Source organism: Balaenoptera physalus (genome assembly GCF_965194825.1).
Source record: "Balaenoptera physalus genome assembly, chromosome: 1".
Classification (NCBI taxonomy): domain Eukaryota; kingdom Metazoa; phylum Chordata; class Mammalia; order Artiodactyla; family Balaenopteridae; genus Balaenoptera; species Balaenoptera physalus.
Window position 1 is genome coordinate 23,141,864 of NC_138882.1, and position 13,261 is coordinate 23,155,124.

The following is a 13,261-nucleotide window of genomic DNA, read 5'->3' on the forward strand; positions in this document are numbered from 1 at the left end:
TATTGATACTCCTATTGTTTTAAATTTTTGAAATGTTTATTATAAATAAAATCAGATGAAGAATCATGAATTACAGAAAAAATTTTCATAAGTTTTTTAAAAACCTTTTTTTAAAATAAATTTATTTATTTTTACTTATTTATTTTTGGCTACGTTGGGTCTTTGTTGCTGCGCGTGGGCTTTCTCTAGTTGCAGCGAGCGGGGGCTACTCTTGGTTGCGGTGTGCAGGCTTCTTGTTGCGGTGGCTTCTCTTGTTGCGCAGCACGGGCTCTAGGCACGTGGGCTTCAGCAGTTACGGCGCGTGGGCTCAGTAGTTGTGGCTCACGGGCTTAGCTGCTCCGTGGCATGTGGGATCTTCCCAGACCAGGGCTCGAACCCGTGTCCCCTGCATTGGCAGGCAGGTTCTTAACCACTGTGCCACCAGGGAAGCCCTAAAAAAACTTTTTAACTGAAGTGAACATACTTACAGAAAAGAGCTGTGATAAGCAAACGGTGCAATGAATTATCAGTAAGAAAACACATGCATGAAGCCACCACCAGATCAAGGAGGGCATGGCCAGCATCCCAGAGGCCGCCCCACTTGGTGCTCCTTCCAGGCACTGCCCTGCAATAGTAACCATCAACCTGACTTCTAATGGTATCGATCAGTTGCCTTTTTGAATTTTATACATTAATAAGTAGAATCGCACAAGATGATTTCAAGACTGGCTTCTTCCTCTCAATATCTGTGAGAATCACCCGTGTTGTTGCATATAGTTCATCATTGCTGTGTAGTATTCTACATGTATTTTTCATGGTGCATGAAAACACCATGTTTATCCATTCTACTGTTGATGGATATTTAGGTTGTTTCCATTTTTGGTCAATTATGAATTTTGCTATTTTGGTGTATGCACTTCTGTTGGATACATATGTCAGAGTGGAACTGCTGGGTTATAGGCTATTCACATGCCCCTTTATCTTTTCTCATATGACAAAGTGAGATTTCTATTACCCAATGAATCAACATTTTTAGTTCTCACGTGGAGGGAGGGGCTGGGCACAGCCAGCAGTCTAATTTTGACAGTCTTGTTGTCTAAGAAAGGTAATTCATTTCACATTTATTAAATGCTTCCTGCAATGCAGGCACTGGGCTGGATGCTAAGGAGACAAGACTGACAGGATCCCTTCCTCATGAAACTTAGCAGGACACCCCAAGTCAGACAACTATAATGCCTGCACATTTAACTGAATATTTTTGTTTGTCCTTATTTTGTAAAAATTAAAAATGCTGATATCAGTGATAAGCATAGGTCTCATGGACCTAAAGCAATGGAGTTAAGGGTAGCCTCTGAATGATGTGGGATTCCATTTTATCCCAAATCTATCTGGCCTCTCAGCTTTGGGATGTGAGCAGTGCAAAAATGTATGCAAATCCATTCAGTTCCTGAGTTCAGGCAGTGAGAACTTCAACAGTGAGAGATATTAACAATGACTAAAGATTGTGCCTAACAGGTAACTAGGTGCTTTCTAACTATTTTAGCTTTTGGAAATAAGTTCCTCCTGTAAACACAGCTTTGATGTGTTTTCAGCAATATCCTGTGGCTGAATGTGAGAGCACACCTGTCCTTAGTTGCTCAGACACCAGCCCCTCTCCCATCTGCAGGTCTCTATTGTCAGTTAGCTCATGTATTCCCTTCCTGCATTTCCCTCTCGGCCTTCAGGACTCAGCTGAGACATCATTTTCTCTGGAGAACTTCTCCTGGACCCCACTGCCCTTCCTCTGTGCTCCTCCTAATGAATGGCATCTATTCTTATCCCTTCACAGTCATTCTCAGGCTGTTTTGCAACTGCCTCTTGACTTGTTTCACTGTATTAATTAGGACATTAATTTGGCTGCTTTAACAGAGATCAAAATATAATTGCTTAAGCACGATAAAGGTCACACATAAAAGTCCAGGCCAACTGTGTCTGAGCAGTGAGAAAACTGCTCCACAAGTGCCCAGGGACCTTGGTTTTTTATGTCTTATTGCTCTGTCACCCGCCAGAATGTCTCCATTTACACGGTCAAAGCTGGTTCATCATCACTTCATCACATTCTAGCCCTGGAAAAGGAAAAGTGGAATTAGGAGAGCAAGCAGAGTTTTCCTCTTTTTTAAACCAGTTGTGGTTTCTGAGGACATTCCCAGAGTCTGCCTATGGGCTAAGATGCATGAGTTCAAGGCAGGCTGCCCCCAGTTAACGAAGGGTTCGCATTCCAAGCTGCTTCTTTTTTTGGGGGGGGGGGCGGGGGGCCGTGGCCCTCACTGGGCAGCACGCGGTATCTTAGTTCTGCGACCAGGGATTGAACCCATGCCCCCTGCAATGGAAGTGCGGAGTCCTAACCACCGGACTGCCAAGTCTCCAAGCTGCTGCTTCTTTTTAAGGATGTGACCAGAAGCTGCACTCATCACCTGAGTTCATATTACACTAGCCAGAACTTAATCACTCTCCTACTAAAAGGAAGAAGGGACGAATGGCTATTATGGGACAATCAGCTATTTTTGCTAACAAATTAGGCAGAAACTAGGCAACAAACTAGGCCAAATTAGGCAGTAAGTTCTGAGTTTGTTCACCATTATGTTATCAGTGCTCAGCACAAAGTACTTAATGAAATTGCCTCATCTTTCAGGATGCTAGAACAGAGGATACAACTCCAGATGTTTCTCAACACAGGACTGGACGTTGTTCACAAGAGAAAGAAAAGCTGGACAGCTGTAGACCAGAATTCAGACTCTTCTTACGCATGTATATACACAGGTGATTTTGAACAAGCTCTGAACCTTATTCTTTTTAATGGGGATGCCATCCGATCCCCATTGTGTGGGGAATAAGAGTTGGGAGGATTAAGGAGAACATATGACAGTGTCTAGCACACGGATGGTACTTAGAACACGTTACCTTTCCTTCCTTATGGAGAAGGGCTGGCACTATCCACTGTGACATTAGCTGGTTAGCTTTCTGCCCAATAACTGCCTGCTGTCCAACCTACATAGCAGCTGATTTGCAAAGCTGATGGACATGCAGCCTATTTGATCTCTGATGCGGTCGACATTTTATGTTTAGGCTAAGCTAAACTACCAGAAAGTTCGGTACGTAGACCTAATTGTCTAGAAACTGTCAAGAAAATTCAATCGTCAAGAAAATCTTTGCTTTCCCTCATAACCTACATATATGATATACCAGACTGTGTCTCTCTTTTTTGACCATGTGGCTTGCGGGATCTCAGTTCCCTAACCAGGGACTGAACCCGAGCCACGGCACTGAAAGCCCGGAATCCTAACCACGAGGCCACCAAGGAACTCCCCGTGTTTCTCTTTTGATTTGGCTGATATCAAGCACAATCAAATCTACTACTCAAATTTAATAACTGTTTAAGACCTTCTGGCCCACACTTCTAATTTAACTTTCATTCCTAATCATCTATGCCTAGGACATGATCCTGATTTGCTTTTTCTTTCGGTCTTCCTTCCTCTGGAGTCCTACAGCACCCTCCTTTCTATGCCCCTTCCTTGGGCATTGTGATATTCTGTTTAGATGTCTGTATCCATCTGTGAACTCCTTGAAAAAAAGGACTGTGTCTTACTTACCTGACTTGCTTTGATCTATTAATATTTTCTCCATCTTATCAATTACATTCTTAAAAGTAGCATAAACATTTTTATAGACTGAGGTGGAGGAGAAATTTTGGAAGGAAAAAAAGTAGGTAACCAAAGCCATCTATACAACCTAAGAATACACCGTGAGCAGCACTGTAAACAAGGAATGAGATGAAACACGACACAAATTAAACCCTCCCGAAAGTATCAGCTAGAGACTTGTGAAAGGCGCACAGAGGACAGTGTGAAGGGGCTCCCAACTGGCTGAATCTGGGACAATCTGAACATCATATAATGAGAGTAACGGATAACACACTGCAGAAATAGTAATACCTGAGTTTGACGAGGAATGGGATATTTACATAGTTTCCAAGTACCTCCACACAACACACGTATGAATTACAAAGGAAAAGAGTAACTTCACAGTGTAAGAAGCTTGGCAGAACCACCTTAATTAAGTGACCAAAGTGACCATCACCAGTATTGGGGCAAATCGAAATTGCACATCACCTGACACGATGCAGTGAGAAGAGCATCGCCTCATGATATTCCTGCCAAAGATGCACAACCTGTGTCTAATCACGAGGAAACATCAGACAAATCCAGATTGAGGGCATTTTACAAAGTAACTGGGCTGTAACCTTCAAAAGTGTCAAAAGTCAAGACAGGAGCTGTTCCAGACTTTAAGGAAACTAAAGAGAAACGGCAACCGGTTGCAATAGCTAATTCTAAACTAGATCCCTTTGTTATAAAGGACATTATTGGGACAACTGGAGAAACCTGAATGGAGCCTGAGGATTACATGGCAGCAAAGTATCACAGCTGATGTCCTGATGTTGATGGCTGGTTATGTAGGGAAATATCCTGGTGTGTAGGAAGTGTACATTAAAGTATTTAGGGGTGATGGGGCATCAGGATGGCAAATACTCTCAGACGGTTTGGGGGGCGGGGGAGTTCTTTCTATTGTGACTGCAACTTTCCTGTGGTACAGTCAAGGTTGTTTCAAAATAAACATTCTATTTAAAAAGTATCTGTTATTTTATTTTGACAGTTAAAATTTTTTTTCTTTTTCTTAAACAGGAGGTATAGGGTGTTTCCGTACAAGGTTGGCCAGATGGGAAGAATCTTTAGCTCTGACTTGGCCTCATTAATCTGAGGATAAAATGCTTATGTGAGACCACATCTGTGTCAGGTTGAAAGTGGATAATAGCTCAGAGCACGTGGGTATCTCTGGCAGCTCGATGCACTGGACTCCTTGAAGGCCTGCTGCTGAAGTCACCGGCTGAGGGACCACTGCAGAGCTTCATACATCGCTTGATCCTGAGAGGAGAGGACAGAATATAGAGCTGGTCACTGTTTGACATGGGTTTACCTGTGTTTCCCAAAATTCAGATGTTGAAGTCCTCACCCCCAGTACCTCAGACTGTGACTGGATTTGGAGACAGGGTCTTAAAAGTGGTGATTAAGTTAAAATGAAGTCACTAGGGTGGGCTCTACTACATCCAATACAACTTGGTGCCCTTATAAGAAGAGATGATTAAGGACTTCCCTGGTGGCGCAGTGGTTAAGAATCCTCCTGCCAATGCAGGGGACATGGGTTCGAGCCCTGGTCCAGGAAGATACCACATGCTGCGGACCAGCTAAGCCCGTGCGCCACAACTACTGAGCCTGTGCTCTAGAGCCCACGAGCCACAACTATGAGCCTGCATGCCACAACTACTGAAGGCTGCGCGCCTAGAGCCCGTGCTCCGCAACAAGAGAAGCCACCGCAATGAGAAGTCGCGTGCGGCAACGAAGAATAGCCCCCACTCGCCACAACCAGAGAAAGGCCACACGCAGCAACGAAGACCCAACACAGCCAAAAATAAATAAATAAATTAATTAATTAAAAAAAAAAAAAAAGAAGAGATGATTAAGACACAGACACGCACAGAGGGAAGACCATGTAAAGACACAGGGAGAAGACCATCATCTCCAAACAGGGCCCAGAAGAAACCAACCCTGCCAATACCTTGATCTTGGACTTCTAATTTCCAGATCTGTGAGAAAATAAATTTCTGTTGTTTAAGCCACCCAGTTGGTGGTACTTTGTTATAGCAACTGGAGCAAAGAAAGAGAGGTGGCCTTACCTCCCTGATTTAAATTCCATACACACTCCTTTTTACAGGGAATGCCCATGACTCTTATAATTGTTGACTAAAGTTTGCTGTAAAAATCAGATTAGAAGATTCTTATGTCTATATCTATTTAATGAAGAAAGCAAAATTCTAAACTGTACTGGGTCCAGATGAGAATGGGAGGCAGAAGCAGAGGCTTCTTATACTACATTAACATTTGTAAGAAACTGCCAGAGCATTTTCCAATTGGTGGTATCATCTTACATTTTCAGTAACAATGTATGAGAGTTCTAGTTGCTTCACATCCCTGCCACCATTTGGTGCTGTCAGTCTTTTATTTATTTATGTATATATTTTTGGCTGTGTTGGGTCTTCGTTGCTGCGCACGGGCTTTCTCTAGTTGCGGTGAGCGGGGGCTACTCTTTGTTGCGGTGCGCGGGCTTCTCATTGCGGTGGCTTCTCTTGTTGCGGAGCACGGGCTCTAGGCATGTGGGCTGCCGTAGTTGTGGCACACGGGCTTAGCTGCTCCGCGGCATGTGGGATCTTCCCGGACCAGGGCTCGAACCCATGCCCCCTGCATTGGCAGGAGGATTTTTAACTACTGCACCAACAGGGAAGTCCTGTTGTCAGTCTCTTAAATTTTAGTCATTCTGGTAGATGTGTAGCGGATTCTCACTGTGGTCACACTAACTTTTTTTTTTTTTTTTTTTTGGTGAGGCTTTGGAGCAACAAGATTTCTCATCTATTGCTGGTGGGAATGTAAAATGGTACAGCCATTCTGGAAGACAGTTTGGCAATTTCTTACAAAACTAAACATGCTCTTACTAGAAAATCCAGAAATCATGCTCCATGGTATTTAACCAATTGAGTTGAAAATGTATGTCCACACAAAAACATGCACACAAATGTTTATAGCAGCTTTATTCATAATTGCCAAAACCTGAAAGCAACCAAGATGGCCTTCAGTTTGTGAATGGATAAATTCTGGCACATCCAGACAATGGAATATTTAGTGCTAGAAAGAAGTGGACTGTCAAGCCATGAAGGACAGAGAGGAACCTTAAATGCGTATCACCGTGAAAGAAGTCAACCTGAAAACACTAATGTATGATTCCAACTGTATGACATCCTGGAAAAGGCAAAGCTATAGAGACAGTAAAAATATCAGGGGTTGGGGGAGGGTGTGTTGAGCACAGAGCAGTGAAACTATACTGTAAGACACTATGGTGGTAGATTTATGTCATTACATATTTGTCAAATCCCACAGAACAGGGGTCCCCAACCCCTGGTACTGGTCTGTGGCCTGTTAGGAACTGGGCCGCACAGCAGGAGGTGAGCGGCAGGTGAGCGAGTGAAGCTTCATCTGTGTTTGCAGCCACTCCCCATCGCTCGCATTACTGCCTGAGCTCCGCCTCCTGTCAGCATTATGGTGAGTTGTATAATTATTTCATTATACATTACAATATAATAATAATAGAAATAAAGTGCACAATAAATGTAATGCACGTGAATCATCCCAAAACCATACCCACCCCCCGCCACGCCAACCCCAGTCCGTGGAAAAACTGTCTTCCACGAAACCAGTCCCTGGAGCCAAAAAGGTTGGGGACCGCTGCAGTAGAATGTACAACACAAAGAATGAATCCCAATGTAAACTATGGGCTTTGGGTGATAAAGATGTGTCAACATAGGTTCAACAAATGTAAAACTCCTGGTATAGGACGCAGATAGTAGGGGAATTGGGGTATGTGTGCCGCGTGCACAGCAATATTTGGGATCTCTGTATTTTCTGCTCAATTTTTCTGAAAGCCTAGAACTGTTAAAAAAAAAAAAAAACTTATTAAAACGAAACTGGGCTTCCCTGGTGGCGCAGTGGTTGAGAATCTGCCTGCCAATGCAGGGGACACGGGTTCGAGCCCTGGTCTGGGAAGATCCCACATGCTGCGGAGCAACTGGGCCCGTGAGCCACAACTACTGAGCCTGCGCGTCTGGAGCGTGTGCTCCGCAACAAGAGAGGCCGCGATAGTGAGAGGCCCGCGCACCACGATGAAGAGTGGCCCCCGCTTGCCACAACTAGAGAAAGCCCTTGCACAGAAACGAAGACCCAACACAGCCAAAAATAAATAAATAAAAAATAAAAATAAAGGAATTCCTTAAAAAAAAAAAAAACCAAATTATATTCTATATAGCGAAATACTTGAAGCAGCGGTAGCAGTCACTTTTTGGCAAACCTCAAGTACAGAATCCAGACACTGACATCTGTACTCAAGGCATCAGGCAGCAGTGAGGATGGCTCGAACAAAGCAGAGCAGTCACTGGGATGCAAGACAATCTAGCTGTGGACTCTCCACCATTTATTCTTTTTTCTGATTACTAGTAAGAAGGCTATAATCAAAAACCTCCCCAAAACAAAAGTCCAGGACCAGGTGGCTTCACTGTCGAATTCTAACGAACATTTTTTTTTTTAACTGAGGTAAAACTGGTATATAACATTATATTAGTTGCAGATATACAATATAATACAATATTTGTGTATACTACAAAGTGATCGCCACTCTCTGTGGTCACACTAACATTTTAAGTGTTGGAAGGCAATTCCATTCCTGTACACTTAACCCCAAGAAATGTTTGCAGTATGTTTTTGTTTTTCCGACCCTTTAAAATCTTAAAGAAAACATCTGCTTTTGTTAAATTATTCTTTTGAATAAGTAAAATGTTCATAAGATTCAAAAATATAGAAACAGTTATAAAGTGAAGAATGTCTCTTTCCTACCCTGCCCCGCATCAATGCATCCTCCTGCATATGCAAGCAAACAAGAATAGTCATTATTTTTTCCTTTTTCCACTTTTTTATATAAACAGTGGCATTTCATCCACATGATTTGTACTCTTTAATATAAACATATTTAACAATATATTTAGGAGATATTCTTCAGTCTTTTTATAGTGGTTACATCATAATTTATTACATCATTTAGAGTCAAACTTCAGCTATTACTACACACAATACTCCAACGAGTAACTATATTTCTGAGGAAAGGAGCTGCTGGATCAAGCTCTGTTGTGATTATAATTCGGGCCATGCAAAAGGGCCATACTGAGCCAACACCTCACCAGCTATAAGCAACTGTTTCCACATATCCTGGACAACAGGGTGTGATCAAGTTTTGAGATTTTTGCCAAATGACAGGTAAAAAGTGGTATCCTAGTTGCTTTTCTTTTACTACCAGTAAATGGAGAATTTTTCCATATGTTTAACAAGCTCATTTCCTTTTCTGTGAAGGGCCTGTTCATATTCTTTGCCCATTTTTTAAAAATCTTATCAATTTCTAGTCATCTTCTATGTGTGCAGGAGATTAGCCCTTTGTGATATGAGCTGCAAATATTTTTCCATCTGATCATTTGTCCTCTGAAAACATTTTTTTTAACTAAGAAGTTTTTATTTTTACGTATCAGATTCTTCCACCTTTTCACTTATGGTGGCTGGGTTTTATGTTGAGAGAAAAAAAGGAACTCCTACTTGAGGTTATAGAAAAATCTCCCTGTTTTCTTCTAATATTCTGATGGTTTTAGTTTTTACATTTAAATCGTTGATTTATTTGGAATTTATCCTGGTACAAAGTATGAGTTCAACTTTAATTTTTAGAGACGGCTTCCCCATTGTCCCAATATTAATCACTGAATTGTCTCCTTACTGGTACTGGTGTGAGGAACATTATACATTACATCTCTTTATATAAATTATGTATTATATTAGGATCCGTTCCTGAACTTTATATCCTGCTCCATGTGTCTGTTGATTCATGTGTCACTACTTCAGTGTTTTAATTACTGAGGCTTTTGAAAACACATTAGTGGTTTTTTAGGCCCCACCCCCAGCCTGATCTTTTTGGAGTTTTCCTGGCTCTTCAGTTTGCTTATTTTTCAATATAAACTTTAGGTTGCCTCTGTCTGGTTTCAAAAACAAAACAAGGAAAATTAAAATAAAAAGACCAAGAGCAGAGCCATTGAAATAATTTTGAATAATACCAAGCGGCCATAGCTCTGATGGTTTCTTCTTTGCCTACTAGACTGGGGAAAGTCAAATCAACAAGATTGTCTTGTACTGCCAAGGGAACAGCCCACAATTCTGACACAGTGTTCTCTCTTCTAGCATGATGCAAGTAAGACTTGAGGGAAGGTATGGAGGAGTGGAGAGTTTAAAAACATTTACAGAAATTGCAAGCTAAATTCACGGAAATTAACAATAATATATTCTTTTACATGTATTATGCTTTTGACTTTTTAAAAAATGAGTTTACCACCATTATATTTTATTCTAACGATAATCCCATGACAAAGGCAGAACAGATGTTATCTCTCTCTAACAGATCAGAACACTGAAACAGAGAAAGGGCAAATATACCATTCAAGAAGGAAAACCTTTTCTGGACTGCAGGAAGGTTACCTCTGGTTTGGAAGATGAATTAAAAAAAATAATGTCTATATACTTATTTCAGTGATTTTTCAAGCACCACTCTCTCTCTCTCTTTTTTTTTTGGCTGCACCACATGGCTTCCAGGATCTTAGTTCCCTGACCAGCGATCGAACCCAGGCCCTCGGCAGTGAAAGCACCAAGTCCTAACCACTGGACCGACTCCCCTCAAGTACCTCTCAAACCGTGTCAAAGGTGAACAGAAAACAGGTATGAGTGAAATGCTGAATTAACTCTGAAATAGGATAAAAGGGCCTCTGTATTTCCACATCACTGCTAAATAATATATGTATAGTAAAGACATTTTAAGCATGCTTTGCTTATAGCCAGATTAAAGCAATTCCTTTTTTAATAATAAAATAACATTTTAAGTTATAAAACAATATTTTTGTAGAAATATAAAGAAAATACAGATCAGCAAAAAAAAAAAATTAATCCTTAATTTCCAGAGATAACTATTATTACTATTTTGGTCTTACAGATCTTTTAAATTATTATTTTTTAAGTATTTAATTTTTAAAGATAGGTAATACATTTACGTGGTTCAAAATTCAAACAGGATGAAAGGTCAACTTTCACACCTCTGTCCTCCAGTTACTCAGTTTCTCTCCCCACAAGCAACCACTGTTAGTTTCATAAGTAATAATTTCATAAGGGCCAGTTAATATGCCAAACAAGGAAAGTAGTCTCTTTACCTTAATGTTGTGCCTTATTTTTTTAAAAGATCAAACAAAGTAATAATCAGCTTGGTCATCTGTCTCATTTATCATTTATTCAAAATTCATACCATGCCTCCTCCAAAAGAGAAGTTATACCTTCTTATTCACTAGTGTAGTTTCCAGAGATCAAATACTTAAAGATTTATGATCACCAAAAATATTAAAGAGAATATATTAGAATCAAATAGCATCACTAGGACATACATGTAGCCTTCCAAGGGATGTTCCTAAGAGGATAAAAAAAATTCTACCGTGTGTGGAATTATAGGTCCACCTTTTTAATAAAATCAGTCACATGGCCTTTGTCATACTGTAGTTGATACCTTCGAAGCAAAAGCTGCTTGCAAACAATTTTCTAACATTAACAGAATTGAGTGACCATGTTAATATGTATTCTATGCATACATCTATGGTAGCGCTTACCATACAACTCTTAATTGCTCAAAATGGTTCCTAATCCACGTCTTATGTGATTTTAAATATAGCTTGTGAGTCTAGCACAGAGGCTGGCATATGTACAGTAGGTATGTGATGTTTACGGATGGATGGGATCTTAGGCAACTCAATACACAGCTAGAGGCAAGAGGGACTATACTTGGGAAGTTTTTCTCTCATAAATGTCAATGCGACAGACTTTATCAAGCAAATGGATGAACCATATAATCCTGAGTGTGAAGAAGAGAATCAATGTGTTCTGGCCAGTGGGTGTGAAAAACACTAAAACAACGGGTTAATAAAACAGGAGAGTTTCTATGGTGTGGCTTTAATAGAGGAGGAAAAAAATTATTATAATTTATGTTTGAGTGAGGTTTCCTTCCTGACATCTGAACAATGCCATAGTAAGCAGAGTGAAAAGGCTATAATTTGAGATAATAGCTGGGAAAGTAATCTCAAGGTCTCAACATTTATTAATAGTTAACCTAGCCTCAGGTCTCTGGTGAGCAGTTATTACTGAAAAAACCAAACCAGCAAAATAAGTTATGCTTCATAGGTCTATGAAGTGACATATGTTGGACAAGAGAACCTGACTTCATTGAGGGGAGAGAATTAACAGTGACTGAGAAGCAACTGGCAAAAAGAGTTCAATCTTCTTTGTTGGGATACCTGTCATAACAAATTACCAGTCTATTAAGTCTTCTTAGGACCACAATAGGACATGGCCTCTCACTAGAAACTAGGACAGGGCAGGTATCTTCAGATGGAGCCTAAAAGTTTGGTACCAATGAAGTGGGAATGAACGAGGAATACAGGTAGAGACTCAGAGAAGGAATATTTGCTCATGTGTTCACTTTCCACCCTCAACTGGTTACCAAGGATTTACTGGGTCAGGTGACACGTTTCTGCATTTGGCCTCTAAACTACACCCTACTATCATGTCAGCCAATCGCTGGACACGGAATCCACTTCACATGCCGTTGTTGTCCAACCTCAAATTAACAACCATGTGGCACCAGGGAGCCAACTGCTTCAAGGAAAGAGAAGGCACCAGCTAGTAGGAATGATTTACTTGGCAGGAGAGCATGATGAATATTTCAGAACTGTAAAGACCAGCTCTGTGGACTTTGGGACAGAATGTGCACACCCTTCTTCTTTCAGTTTTCTTTTTCCTTTTTTGACATCTCCTGATCATTTATTTAATGTTAACTCACTTCCAAGCAACTACTATCTCTGTAAGTACATCTGAAATGTTAAAATGTAGTAAGTGTTCCTTTTACATTTAACAAAATCTAGTGATTCTCTTTTAGTGTGAAAAGACTCAAAAATCCCAACCCTGCCGCTAACAAGTCAATTAACTTGATGCCAGTGTCTTATCTACAGCTTTTCATTCTAGGGCTTGAAGTCATGACCTTTACAAAACTATGCCCTTTAGAATCTGCCTGGCCAGAGTATCTAATTTCCTAGTGAGTCATAGTGATTGGTTTTGTCATGGGCTCTAACCTGAGTTGGACTAATCACAGGCTCCCTGAAACTCTCCTGCCAGAGCTATCAGGGAATTCTCTTGCTATGGGGGTTAATAAACCCCCTGTATGTCTGGGCCTGCAGGCAGCCATCTCCCCCCATGAGATGAAGCAATGAGGTTTCTGGATCTAGCATGCCTGAAGCCAGCAGTACCCTCAACTTCCTTGTTATGTGGACCAATGAGTTCCTCTTTTTTCCCACTTACATTAGTTTGAGTTGGGTTTCTGTCATTTACAACTAAAAGAGCCCTAATATTAAAAGTAGAAAGAGGTGACTGATAAATGAGCTGCTCAACCTTACGTTCAGAAAAACATCTCAACAAATGCCACACCTTTCTTTTGGTTTGATATGTTTTTCTTTTGGCCTGATTTTTGA

General features: G+C 40.8%; 1 protein-coding gene across 8 annotated transcripts in view; it reads right to left on the bottom strand.

Annotated features, from left to right (window-relative positions):
• Positions 1–2,263: 2,263 nt before the first annotated feature.
• NVL (nuclear VCP like) overlaps positions 2,264–13,261 on the bottom strand; it is a 106,172-nt gene continuing 95,174 nt past the window's right edge. For 7 of the 8 annotated variants that reach the window (XM_082426373.1, XM_082426371.1, XM_082426374.1 and 4 more), the window contains one exon: positions 2,264–4,937. In XM_082426373.1, the coding sequence (XP_082282499.1) occupies positions 4,893–4,937 (45 nt within the window). In that variant the 3' untranslated portion in view covers positions 2,264–4,892. Of the gene's footprint in view, positions 4,938–5,628; positions 5,657–13,261 lie in introns of all 8 variants that reach the window. The other variant, XM_082426370.1, reaches the window with a different exon arrangement.